Source organism: Acanthochromis polyacanthus, chromosome 4 (genome assembly GCF_021347895.1).
Source record: "Acanthochromis polyacanthus isolate Apoly-LR-REF ecotype Palm Island chromosome 4, KAUST_Apoly_ChrSc, whole genome shotgun sequence".
Classification (NCBI taxonomy): domain Eukaryota; kingdom Metazoa; phylum Chordata; class Actinopteri; family Pomacentridae; genus Acanthochromis; species Acanthochromis polyacanthus.
In genome coordinates this window covers 43,709,345-43,723,503 of record NC_067116.1, presented here as the reverse complement: position 1 = coordinate 43,723,503, position 14,159 = coordinate 43,709,345, and the positions used below count along the sequence as shown (strand labels likewise).

General features: G+C 43.6%; 1 protein-coding gene across 4 annotated transcripts in view; it reads left to right on the top strand.

Annotated features, from left to right (window-relative positions):
- The window catches only part of ttc39a (tetratricopeptide repeat domain 39A), a 59,226-nt gene that overhangs the window by 30,740 nt on the left and 14,327 nt on the right, over positions 1–14,159 (top strand). For all 4 annotated transcript variants that reach the window (XM_051947365.1, XM_051947368.1, XM_051947367.1 and 1 more), the window contains 5 exons: positions 782–913; positions 2,262–2,302; positions 11,083–11,150; positions 11,250–11,314; positions 11,419–11,518. In XM_051947365.1, the coding sequence (XP_051803325.1) occupies positions 782–913; positions 2,262–2,302; positions 11,083–11,150; positions 11,250–11,314; positions 11,419–11,518 (406 nt within the window). The remainder of the gene's footprint in view (positions 1–781; positions 914–2,261; positions 2,303–11,082; positions 11,151–11,249; positions 11,315–11,418; positions 11,519–14,159) is intronic.

The window sequence follows — 14,159 nt, the reverse complement described above, 5'->3', positions numbered from 1 at the left end:
AGCAAAAATGTTAGATAACACACACAGATTTCTTTAATGATTTCATTATTTCCACTTCATTTGGAATTTAGCAGACTAGCACCAAACTTGCAACAGAAATCAGCGTCCGACCGGAGCGCGATGTCCGTCCGTGTTCCGCGCTCCGGTCGGACGCTGATTTCTGTTGAATTGCGCGCTCACTTCCGCTTTTGATGACGTATCGTGCTCAGACGATTAGTCGACGCGTCATTAGTTGCAGCCCTATTTTTGACTGATAATAACACATTGTTAAGTGCTTGTTAGCTTTTATATTACTGTATTAGATAATATTACACACAATTTATCACAAATGTAACATTAGCAGGACTGCCGTATTAAAAATGATTGATGTTAATGTGAGGCTTATTAGTTTAAAAGTCCTTTTCTTACACTTTTAGATATTATAAAGAAACTGTTGGTCATTTTTTGTTGAAACTGATGGAAAATTGTCCATATTACTCCCATGTTAACAATGCAAAATACTTTGTTTTCATATATTTTGTTGAAAAATACAACACATTGTACTATCAAAATATTACGTCATCATGTCTTGAACCGCTTTTTCTGATTTCTTCAGGCCAGTAAAATGATTGAAGTGCTGTTTTAAAGATTAATAAGAACACTATCTTTCAAATAAAGATCTAAAAGACCCTTTTATCCTCAGTTTCTATGTCATTTGTGGCTGGCTTCGACCTTTTGGATTGAGAAATTTCTCTATGCAGGAAAAATCTAACAGAAAACAACTGTTGCGTGTTTATTCCAGGACCAAAGACAGCATGTACCACGCCCTGACCTACGCCACCATCCTGGAAATGCAGGCCATGATGACGTTTGACCCCCAGCACATCCTGGCGGCAGGAAACACCATGAAGGAGGCTCAGGCGATCTGCCAGCGGTGAGGCTTTTCCCGCAGCACCGCAGCGAAATAATGACCAGCGATGAATCACTTTCTCTCTGGTGGACACGAGGCAGTTTAGAAAGGAGCAGAAAAGTTAGATTTCAGTCCCTGAAGTTGCTCCTGCTGCAGGTTTAGACACTAGATCCGGTTTGCAACCTCGCACCAAAACCAAAGAGCTCGCTGAGATCATCCCAAAGAATGTCACAACTGACTGCCGCCGTTTGTCCTGAAGCTCCTGTGAGAATCCATCATGATTCAGCAGCACGAGCAACACACTCATCATCTCGTTAGTCCATCCGACACACACACTGTTATTCAGACTGATCTGAGGTCAGAGCTGCAGGTTCAGTTTTTAACCCTCGTGTCGTCCTGCGGGTCAGATTGACCCGTTTTAAAGTCTGAAAATGTGGGGAAATAAATATATATTTTGACAGCGAAAACTTCCACATTTTCAACATTTTTTGGAAATTTTTTGGTGGAAAAAAAAAAGAAATGTTAAAAAAGTGTTTCTTTAAGAATATTCAGAAAAAAATCAAAATCCAGAAAAATTCGCTGGATTTTGATTGTAATTACTTCAGATATTTTCAGGATTTTTTGGAAGATTTTTATTCATTTTTTAAAAATATTTACATTTTTTTTTATTTTTTAAATTTACATTTCTTACCAAATTTGTTTTTTTTTTTTAAATAACACTTTAAAGGGAAACTTTCAAAGAATTTTTGGAATTTTCTTCCTGAAGGTTTTGCATTTTTTTTTATAAACTTTTAATATTTTTTTATAAACTTGGGGAAATGTTAAAAAATGTGTTTTTTAAGAACATTCAGAAAAAAATCAACCAAAATCGAGCAAATTTCGCTGGATTTTGGTTGATTTTTTTCTGAATGTTCTTAAAAAAAATATTGGAACTTTTACTTTTTTTGGTGGGAATTTTTATTTTTTATTTCTTGCCAAATTTGGGTATCTTTTAAAAAATATATATAACTTTAAAAGGAAATGTTCACGGAATTTTTTGAATTTGCTTCCTGAAGATTTTGCAAATTTTTTTTAATATATTTTGGGAATTTTTGTTTTTTGGTGTCTGTAAATGAGGACAACAGGAGGGTTAATGTCCTGAATGCTGATGGGAAACACCTTTTTTTTTTTTTGCTCTTTTTCTGCGGAAACTTCACCCTGAAGCAGCTTAGCGTCCCGGAATGAGGCTGAGTCACCGATTAACATGAAAACAAGATGAGAAAAGGAAATACGGGGCAGTGGAATGCTGCTAGAAAACAGCTCAGAGGTTTTGTCTTGATCGATTTGAGATCGATGGTTTTCTGTTTTTTTAATTCTTTGCTCTCTCCGTCAGACACCGGAAGAAGTCGAGCTTCTCCAAAAGCTTCACAGAAGGTCAGTAAAGTCCGGATGTATCGGATGTCAGAGGTTTGTGTGTCTGACAACGTGAATGTGTGAAGCTGTGTCTGTGCACTCACGTTAAAGTTCTGTATACACCCATCAGCCACAACATTATGTCACATTCTTATATTGTATCTCATGCTAGTCACAGCAAAACATGATCATGTATGATCATGTGCATTCAGTTTTCATGGTTATATGCCCTCACTTCTCTAGTTTTTCAATCATTGCACTTCTGGATATCCTACCAGGACAACAAGGGCTTCTTCTAGGTGGCAGTGTTGTATTCCTTGATGTAAAGCTGCCTTTGGACAAACCAATAACAGAATGGAATAAGCTCCTTGTTGAAGTAAAGATAAACACTGATTTTAAAGACTTTTCTGAAAAGACTAAAACATGGATCAGGAAAAACCAAACCTGTCAGAAATGGCTTTTTAAAAAAATGTTTAAATGTCTTTTTGTTTAACCCTCCTGTTGTCCTCATTTACGGGCACCAAAAAACATTGTTTCCTTGTTTGAAAAAAATCCAAAAAAATCAGCAAAGAATGCCCCAAATTTCTGAAAATTTGCAAAACCTTCAGGAAGAAAATTACAATAATTCCTTAAAAGTTTCCCTTCAAAATTGTATTTTTTAAAAAAAAAAAAAATCCCCAAATTTGGCAAGAAAACTCTTGTAAATATTTTTAAAAAATTAGAAAAAAATCTTCCAAAAATCTTAAAAATATCTGAAGTGATTACATATATATCAGTAAAATTTCTGAGATTTTCTTTAAGAAAATAAAAATATAAATAAAAAATGACATAAAAATCAACCAAAATCCAGTGAAATTCACTAGATTTTGGTTCATTTTTTTGTGAATATTCTTAGGAAACATTTTCAACATTTCTTTTTTCCACCAAAAAATGTTGAAAAATTTCCCAAAAATGTTGAAAATGTGGACATCAGAAGTTTCACTGTGAAAATATATATTTCTTCCACGTTTTCAAACTTTAAAACGGATCAATTTTGATCTGCAGGACGACACGAGGGTTAAGAATGCATCCAATGAGGCGTCACGATAAAACCAGGCATGATGTGTGTGACCGGTTTGTTTCTGTCTCTGCGTTGTGTTATGCAAAACTCAGGCGTGCATCTTTTTGGAGGCAGTCTCCATTTATTTTCCGGCTCCTGACATGAAAATATTAACACAAAATCCTCCTGTCAGTGATCGCGACAACACATGCCCCTCTCCCACAAAGATTCATGTCAAAAGGGTAACGTTAAGTTTTTCAAACAGAAAATAACATACCTGACATGAAAATATTAACACAAAATCCTCCTGTCAGTGATCGCGACAACACATGCCCCTAAACAGATCAGATGATAACAAAGTAAGCATCTTGTGACAAGTTTTAGCTTGCTAGAACAGGAATTTCACCGGACAGCAAAACCACTTACCTCTCCCACAGAGATTCATGTCAAAAGGGGAGAAAATCGGCGCGAAAACGCCACTTATAGAGGGCAGTGCTACATAGAATGTGGCTGTAGTAATACAAACCGAACCAAAGTTCCGCTTACTGACAAGGAGGCTCAACTAGTCAGGCATTAACTGAAACAAAAACAAACAAAAACAAATCCACAGACACAGATTTTGTGTAATTATCACAATAACTAAAGTACAATATACTGTATTCCATATACACACACATATATTAATGTATAATTGACCCTGTTACACTCACCCCCCCAGAATTACACAAACATCTGGGCAGCAAAACAACTGTCAATAGCACGCAGGCCATTAAGAACCACAACCAAATATGTGAACCAGCAAGAAGAGCTTCCTATTAAAAGGATTGGAAGATGAGGGAATTGCTCGGCGCCTAGCAAGAACCCACAACACTCCATAGACAAGGTGAGGTGCCTTATACACCACACATACACAGGCCGATGATACAGGTGAGGAAAAAAAAAGGGCCTATACAGCAACATGAAACTATAATAACATAAAGAGCAGCTTATCATAACACGCCACCCTGATTCATACATTTCACACATGAAGAACAGGACGGGATCCTGACTGGACCCCTAGAACGGACTCAAGTTGTGCCATAGACTCAATCAATCGGCACACTGGTTTAATGACTCTGCCAAACCGTGAAGTCAGTTGGCCATCAATATCAGACGCTCGAGGCGGACTGGCAGGTGGTGGTTGCAGCAGGAGAGCTGGGGAAGCTGTTGGGGGGTCCACAGCAGTGGCGGGGTCACCATTAATAGATGAGGTCGCTAAAAGAGGGGGTGACTGACAGCCTGAACCAAGGGGCTCATCAGTGGAGGACTGCTCACGTACCCAGGAGGCAGTGCGACCAATATCCCAGTCACCAATACTCAACAGAGAACCCGTAAGTGATGGCCCAGCCGTTGCAGCTGCAGTATCTAAACCAGATACATCAGTCTCATGCCAAACAGATTCGGGGGGGTTATTGGCCATACTAGGGGTGGGCAAGGACATTGGAGCATCATCATCATCCAAAGCGTCCTCCAGTGGAAGGAAGTTGACCTGAAGCAACAGGTTTCGGTGAACTACACGTTCATTTCCTTCAGGGTCCCTGATCCGGTAGATATGGAGGGCAGGTTTTGAGGCCACCACAGTATGCACAACAGGCAGCCACTTGTCAGAGAGCTTACGTTTCCCCTTTATGCCTTTGTTTGCCAGTAGCACCTGGTCACCGAGAGACAGAGGCTGACCTTTGACCCGTTTGTTGTACTGATTACACTGGTGTTTCTGCTCAGCTGTGCAGTTCTTCTGAGCCAAAGCCATCGCACAGTGCAGATCTTCCAAAAGAGATTTCACATAAGCATCATAGTCACACACAGTCACATCATGGAGCACGTTCTTGAAGAGAAGGTCAACCGGCAGCCTTGGGACTCTCCCGAACATCAAATAGAAGGGTGCAAACCCGGTGGTCTCATGTACAGTGCAATTGTATACAAAGGTCATGGTCTGGATCATTTGCAGCCACTTCTGTTTGGAGCGAAGGGGTAGAGATCTCAACATGTTGCCCAAGGTGCGGTTAAACCTCTCTGTGCTGCCGTTTCCCATAGGGTGGTAAGGTGAGGTGTGTGACTTGTCAACTCCTGACAACTTTAAGAGCTCGGCAATCAACTCACTCTCGAAGTTCGCTCCCTGGTCGGAATGGAGGCGCTGAGGGAAGTCGTAGATGCAGAAGAAGTTGTCCCACAGCTTCTTGGCCACCCTCTTGGAGGTTTGGTCCTGACAGGGAAAAGCATGGGCCAACTTCATAAAGTGATCAGTGATCACCAGTACATCCACAGACTTGTTGTTATTATCCTCAGCAGACCAAAAGTCAATGCTCACGAGCTCAAGAGGGGCAGAAGTTTTAATACTCTCCAGTGGGGCCCTAGCTGAAGGCTCGGGGGTCTTGCTGAGCACACATCTGAGGCAGTGCTTCACGTGATTGCGGACATCCCTTTCCATATCATACCAGAAGAAGCGCTGGCGGGCCAAAGAGAGTGTGCGGGGCTGACCCTGATGACCAGCGTGGTCGTGAACACCAGACAACGCATCTGCCTTCAGGGACTCAGGCACAACAAACTGAAACCTCTTCTGTTTAGTCAAGGGGTCCTTTGTGACCCTATAGAGGATGCCTTCCAGAAGTGTTAACCTATCCCACTGCTTCAGGACCCTCAGAGTCGGCTGACTCTCATTGTGGCGTTCACGTCTGGAAGGTCTGCGTTTCCTGTCGACATAGTGAGCGACCCGTGAGACGACTGGGTCCTGCTGCTGGTGTGACTGAAGCTCAGCGCGAGGGGTCCTTTGTGACCCTATAGAGGATGCCTTCCAGAAGTGTTAACCTATCCCACTGCTTCAGGACCCTCAGAGTCGGCTGACTCTCATTGTGGCGTTCACGTCTGGAAGGTCTGCGTTTCCTGTCGACATAGTGAGCGACCCGTGAGACGACTGGGTCCTGCTGCTGGTGTGACTGAAGCTCAGCGCGAGATAAGGAAGGCAACATGTCCTGGCCAGGGGGTGTGAAAGCGGTCAGGTGGTCAGCCATGGACGCCGCACGCTGCCTGGGAGCAGAGTCCCACTCATCCAAAGAAGAGAGGAGGGAGGAGACATCATCCTCAGACATTGAACCCTCAATGGCAGCAGAGTGAGAGGGGCCCCCTAGTGACTGTGGCTGGCATGTGAGGCGGAAGGCATCCTGCACACGCCTGTCGCTGACATCATCTGCTTGGTCTAGCAGCTCAGAGTATGGCTCGCACAGCAGCCGCTGCCTCAGAGGCTTCACAAATGGGTCTCTGCTGAGGGCATCTGCCACCACATTCAGCCTGCCAGGAATGTGTTTAATCTCAAAGGCATACGGAGCCAGCTTAGAGACCCACCGCTGTTCACAGGCGTCAAGTTTTGGCTTGGTCAGAATGTATGTGAGCGGATTGTTGTCGGACCAGACAGTGAACCTGTGACCCTTGAGCCAGTGGCTAAATTTATCGCAGACCGCCCATTTCAGAGCCAAGAATTCCAGCCTGTGGGCAGGATAGTTGGCTTGACTGCGACTGAGGGTTCTGCTCGCGAAGGCGATTGGTCTTGCCTTCTCCTCACCAGGAGGCACCTGCGACAGGACAGCACCCAGACCGTCAAGGGAAGCATCGGTGGAAAGAATGAATGGCCTATCAAAGTCTGGGTGTGCCAACACCACACTATTGAGGAGTGCGCTTTTCAGATCCTCAAACGCTTTCTCACAGGCGGGAGTCCAATCCTGAGGAGTCAGTTCTCGGAAGGTGCCAGCCCGTCTCCGACCAAAGGAACCTTTGGCCTTCCTCTTCTGCCCCGCAGTCAAGTTGTAGAGAGGCTTGGCGATGGAAGAACAGCCCGGAATGAAATGCTGATAAAACAGCACCATCCCAAGGAAGGATTTGACCCTCTGTTGAGATGGAGAGCAGCCATTCTCGTTCATGAGGTCCTCCCTCCTGAAAGCCGAGATAGCCTTTACTTTCTCCTCGTCGACTGAGACACCACTACTGTCCACCACATGACCAAGAAACCTCACGGACCTGCGTAGGAAGTAGCACTTCTTCTGGGCTAACTTCAGGTTGTTGGCTCGGAGACGTGAGAAGACAGTCTCCAACCGTTTCAGGGCTTCTTCCTCGGACGGGGCAAAGACAAGTAGGTCGTCCAGATAACATAGGAGGCTGGAGAAGTTCAAGTCACCAAACACACTGACCATCATCCGCATGAATGATGCGGGACTGTTGCATAAGCCCTGGGGGAGTCTGTTATATTCGTACAGGCCTAAGGGTGTCGTAAAGGCCGTGTACCGCCTGTCGGACTCATGGAGCGGGATGTTGTAGAACCCCGATGTGAGGTCCATGGTGCTGAAAAAGGAGTTGCCCCCAAGGGCAGCGAGACAGTCGGCTTGGTGAGGTAGCGGGTGGGCGTCCTTGACAGTTTTGGCATTAAGCCAGCGAAAGTCAGTGCAGATCCTCAGTTCTCCTGACTTCTTCCAGACAAGGACCAGTGACGAAGCATATTCGCTGACAGACTTACTGATGATGCCTTTCAACTCCATCTCAGACAGCACCTCTCTCAGTTTATGATAGTGTGCTGGAGGGACACGGCGATATGGCAGCCGGAAGGGGCGATCATCAGTAAGGTGGATTCGGTGGACAAACTCCTTTGCTTCCCCACAATCCAGCTTGTCTTTGGAGAAGACATCCTCGTAGGGTCAGCAGTACCGCCCATGTTACCACTCTCACTACACGGGCAGGCTAGTTTAAATCTGCATTGGAGGGAGAAGGTGGTGGCGTGCCTGGGGAAAGGGAGGCCTGCGGGCATTGACTTCTGATGTGACCAGGACTGAAGCAGTTTAGGCACAATCTATAAAGCCTGCAGTGTGCATGGGTAGTGTGGTCCCTGGAACTACAGACCCTGCGTATTGAGGTCTCGGAAGCCTGCAGGTTACGGGGTCGACCAGTTCGATGGTGGGCGGGCTGATGATTTCCTGGCTGACGGCTGACTGGTCTCTGAGTGGTTCCAAGGGAAGCGTTGCACAAGGCCAGGACTTTGTCAAACATCGCCACAACTTGTTGAACACCAGAATCGGCAGTAGTTGAATCAACAGCAGGGTGAGCTGGGACAGAGATGGCAGAAGGAGGCAGGGACAAGGATGCAGGCTCACGTGAGTTCACAACAACACTGTCTGAGTGGGGCTGACCACAGGCCGGGGCGAAGGCCAGAAGAGGGTTAGAAGGAGGCTGCGGCTGGTGCACCACTAAGGCGGGCTGGGCCACGCTAAGGTCAGGTGGGTGAAAAGAATCAGCTAAGGGCCTCTGACTGTAGGCCGACAAACCCACCGTGCATTGGGACTGGGCTGCTGTCTGTCTCACATTCCTCATGTGAGCATCCAGACGCTCCTGGACCTCAGCTGCAGTCCACTGCTCAGGCACCTTCAGCTGGAATGACATGGCGAGTCTGGGGTCAGGACAATGATTAATAAACATCGAGACCACCTCAGCACTGGGGTCCTCCACAGATTTACCCCGCCTCCGAAGACACTCATCGGCAGCATCAATGGACTTGTTAAGGCGAATCCAGTAGTCCATAGCACTCTCACCAACACAGGGGATGGTGCTGTAGAAATCTTTCATAGGTAAGTTAGAGAATGACAGCTCACTGAAGTTACCTTTCAGTATGTCAAACACAGCTGTGGGCGGGTCAGCTATACTCAGTTCAGGACGGCTGCGGAGCGAAACCTTCACCACGTCCCTAGCTTTGCCAGTTAGTCTCGACATTATCAGGTCAAGCATTTCAGCAGGACTGTCACACTTTATCCTATTTAAGTAACATCTCATCATGTCCTCCCATTCATGAACAGAGAACGCATCAGCATGATCACCCCTGAAATAAGGTGGAGGTCTGGTGTCTGATTGCACAACAACCTTCAAATGTGACAAACCAGCCTCGCTGGATGGCTGACAGGTGGTGGGAGACTGAGGCTGAGCGGTACTAGGCTGGCGCATAGTGTTAATGCTGGCTGAAATGTTTTCTCCAATCTGTTTAGCCAGATTTGCAATCATGTCCCCATAAAAATCAGCAGGCATGACTTGTGTGGGCATGGGATCTGCATGGGAAATAGGGGTGGAACTAGCAGTGGGAGTCAAAGGTGGGTTAACTGTCTGATCAGCTATGTATGAGGGAACACCGGGGGACAACGACCAACCCCTACCAGCAACCTGCCGGCCCCTCCCCACACCAAAAGTGACATTATTCACATTTCCATCCATAACATGAACCTCAAAAATATCCACCCCAAAGAGCTATACCAATACAGTAATATAAGTGCAATACCAGCAAAAAAAAAATATATATATATAAACCTATATTCTTGTACCTAAATGTTCTCTCAAATATTTGACTAAAACAGATGATGAGAACAACAAACCCACTGTCAAAACAAGGTTTCTGCCCCAGTTATAACAGATACTTGTCCTTCACACAGTTTTTTTTTTTTGTGTCCTTTCACACTACAATGATCAAACTATTCCTTCAATTCACTGGCTGGTCACAGCAGTATCGCCAGCATAAACTAACATGACAAAAAAAACGGCGGGAGAAAGAAACGAAGATAAAAAAAATAATAAAGAGAAAAAAAACACACACACTCCTAAACAGGTGGCGAGTGTCCGTTTTACGACCCTTGAATCGGTCAGCAAACCTCTCACACCCGCAGAAGCGAGCGCAGACTCCGACGCCGCAGAGCAGCAGACAGGACGGAGGAGTAGCCGACAGGAGCCCAGTGACAGCAGCCGAACCCCGGGGACCAGACGAGCGCTGATCGGAGATGCGACGGGTCGTCACGGCACCAAGTGTGACCGGTTTGTTTCTGTCTCTGCGTTGTGTTATGCAAAACTCAGGCGTGCATCTTTTTGGAGGCAGTCTCCATTTATTTTCCGGCTCCTGACATGAAAATATTAACACAAAATCCTCCTGTCAGTGATCGCGACAACACATGCCCCTCTCCCACAGAGATTCATGTCAAAAGGGTAACGTTAAGTTTTTCAAACAGAAAATAACATACCTGACATGAAAATATTAACACAAAATCCTCCTGTCAGTGATCGCGACAACACATGCCCCTAAACAGATCAGATGATAACAAAGTAAGCATCTTGTGACAAGTTTTAGCTTGCTAGAACAGGAATTTCACCGGACAGCAAAACCGCTTACCTCTCCCACAGAGATTCATGTCAAAAGGGGAGAAAATCGGCGCGAAAACGCCACTTATAGAGGGCAGTGCTACATAGAATGTGGCTGTAGTAATACAAACCGAACCAAAGTTCCGCTTACTGACAAGGAGGCTCAACTAGTCAGGCATTAACTGAAACAAAAACAAACAAAAACAAATCCACAGACACAGATTTTGTGTAATTATCACAATAACTAAAGTACAATATACTGTATTCCATATACACACACATATATTAATGTATAATTGACCCTGTTACATGTGTTCATTCAACAACAGGAGATATGTGATGTGACCTAGAATTAGTTAAATAGCCCACATATATCCATATCGGTTGATATCAGACTCAGAAATTGAGAGCTGGACAATATCAGCATATCGGTTATTGGGGGAAAAAGTAGATCAGACATCATAAAGTTATGTCTGATGGGTGTATGCATGTGTATGTGTATGTCCCTTTGGTTATGAGCTCTATTTTAAACTGTCTGACTGAAGATGACTTTAAATTTTCTTTTGTTTCTCAGAGGAACTCCATGCAGAAGTTTGCTACGCTGAGTGTCTTCTGCAAAGGGCAGCGCTCACCTTCCTTCAGGTCAGGAGCGAAACACGGCCAGATCCTCTGAAACGTCCACTGATAATAGTCTTATCTTTCCTCATGCTCATCCCTTATTTCTCTCTATTTCCCGCTCAGGATGAAAACATGATCAGCTTCATTAAAGGGGGAATCAAAGTGAGGAACAGCTACCAGACGTACAAGTGAGAGTCTCCGCATTATCGGTCGCATCGTTTCCCTGGAAATCTTAACTTTTTTGCTACTTTGTGACACCGTTAATGCCATCCTGTGATGTATTGTCTCACAGAGAGCTTCACACCGTCCTCCAGTCCTCCGGATACACTCACGGCGACAACCACGGCCATTTCGAAGGCGGCGTTAAACTGGGAGTAGGAGCCTTTAATCTGGTAAGTTGAGGGTTCAGTGTGACGGTTTGTATCTGTTGTTGAACCCTCTGCACACCAAAACTTGTCAGCGATTTGAAAAGCTTTAAAGAATTGTGAAAATGACACCATTTTTCCATGTAAAGATGGAAAGAATGTGTGGATTTTCCTCAAACTAATCACGTGGCACTTGGGGTTTTATCGGAAAAATTGACCAAATCTAAGCTTAAAATAGTGACTTTTCTTAAAATGACTTGATTCTATGAAATTTTGGATGTGTTTACAAAGAGCAGTGTGGAGACTAGTCATGATGGAATTAGTAAGAGTCACCATTTGTTTTGACTACTATACACCTATGTGAAAAATGCTGTGCGTGTTGATTCCATGGTTTTTTCGGTAATTTTTGAGGAATCCTTCTGTTTTTGCCTTTAATCTGGTAAATAGAAATGGTTTGTATTTGTGGTTGAACCCTCTGAACAGCAGAATCTGTGTCAGTTGGTTGGAAAAACTTGAGAAAACTGTCAAAGTTACACCATTTATCACAGCCAGAAACTGCAAATGCTGAAGGAATCCTCATCAAAATCACTTTATTCTGCATGCCTCATGTAAGCATTTTCCAAAGATATGGTGTAAATTGTAGACATATCTGTTGTTGTGGTGCTGTGTGGTAAAGGCACCCCCTTAATTAGAAGGAAGATTTTGAATTTTTAGAGCTTTTGTTTGTGCAGTATCACCAACGACGTGCCTCCTCTCTGAGGCTGCAGCTTTGCCTTCTTAGCTTTGTTTTTTTTTTTTTTTTACCACCTTAGTGGTTTACATTTAGTATCAATGTACCATTGGATTGCGGTACAAAGATTCCTTCAAATAAATCCCTTTGGGAACAACAATAGGAACAATTCAACAAAGACATCCTTGTGAAACTATTCTATGAAGGGCAAAGATATGTTCTGCAAAAAACCCAAGAAAATGAAGCTTTCCTTAAACCGGGCATGTGTGACGAAGCTTATAATTGTGAAATTTCATCACATTTCATCACTTTGTTCTGCATGTCTCATAGAAAGGTTTTCCAAAAATAAGCCATTTGTTTTGCAAAAGAAAAAAAACAAGAAAAAAGTCATTCCTCGGTGTAACCGCACAGCCATAACTCAGCTGAAACATCCAGTCACAGCACAGATTTAAGGGGATTTTTTTGGCTGAAATGCCAGCTGTGTTTACAAAGAGCAGTGTGGAGACGAGTCAGAATGAATTAGTGAGAGTCACCATTTTTATTGCCCAGTATTGGTAACGCCTATGTGAAAAATGCTGTGCTTGTTGATTCCAGGGTTTTTCATTTAGGGAATTTTTGGGGAATTTTTTTCTTCTTTTCTTCATTATTTATGGCATTAGAGCTGTGTCATGCTTCACAGAAGACGTTGCTCAGTTCTCTACAATTCTACTATTTCATTTAGCAGACGCTTTTGTCCAAAGCGACGTACAACACAAGCAAGAATTCAGACATAAGGAAAAACCTGTAGTAAGTGCAAAAAGTGCGATTGGTCAAAGGTGTTGCCATCAAATTGCGGACCAAGTGCCAACCGCCCCCCCCCCTTTTTTTTTTTTCCTAACTTTGTCAGTGCTAAGTAAGTGCTGGGTTTTGGACCACCTGACTTATTCTACCCCTAAGGTGGAGTCAGATTAAGTGCCTCGGTGTTCTCTGAACAATTGAGTCTTCAATTGTCTCTTAAAAGTAGAAAGGGACTCAGCAGAACGCACAGAGTTTGGTAGTTTGTTCCACCATTTGGGAACATCTCTGCTTCTAGCCGTGGTTTTGCTGTTTCCGCAGAGGTGCAGGACTTTTAATTGCAGTGAAAAATGAGTCCACAGTGACGGCAGCAAAAACAAATCCAGAAACAACGCTGGACACACTACCGTTTAAAAGTTTGGGGTCACTGAGAAATTACCTTATTTTTGAAAGAAAAACATTTTTTTGTTCAATGAGGATAACACTAAATGAATAATAAATCCAGTGTAGACATTGTTAATGTGGTAAATGACTATTCTAGGTGGAAATTATTAATGAAATATCTCCATAGGGGTACAGAGGAACCCCAGATAGCAAACTATGGGTGAATCAATGTTGAATCTATGTTGAGACCCAACGTCGAAATTATACAGAAAGCGCAAGGTTGATAAAATGTTGAGTCAACGTTTGCTTACATAGCTCACATGTTTGCAAACATAGATTCAACATTAATTAAACATTGACCTGTCAAACATTTTAATTAAACCAAAATACAATGTAGATTCAATGGCATCTTTTAAACACAAACTTCAATGTTGACAAAATGTTGTTGAATCAACGTTGATCCATCCATCAGTCTTCAACCGTAACCACAATTCGACCTTCTTAACCCTAATTCAACATTGATTTAACATCTTTTGCTATCTGGGTAAAGTGTGATTTATGGTTGAAAAGCAAACGTTGACTCAACTTTTTATCAACCTTGCGCTTTCTGTATAATTTCTACGTTAGGTCTCAACATAGATTCAACATTGATTCACCCATAGTTTGCTATCTGGGACATTTCCAGCAACCATCACTCCTGTGTTCTAATGCTACATTGTGTTAGCTAATGGTGTTGAAAGGCTCATTGATGGTTAGAAAACCCTTGTGCAGTTATGTTAG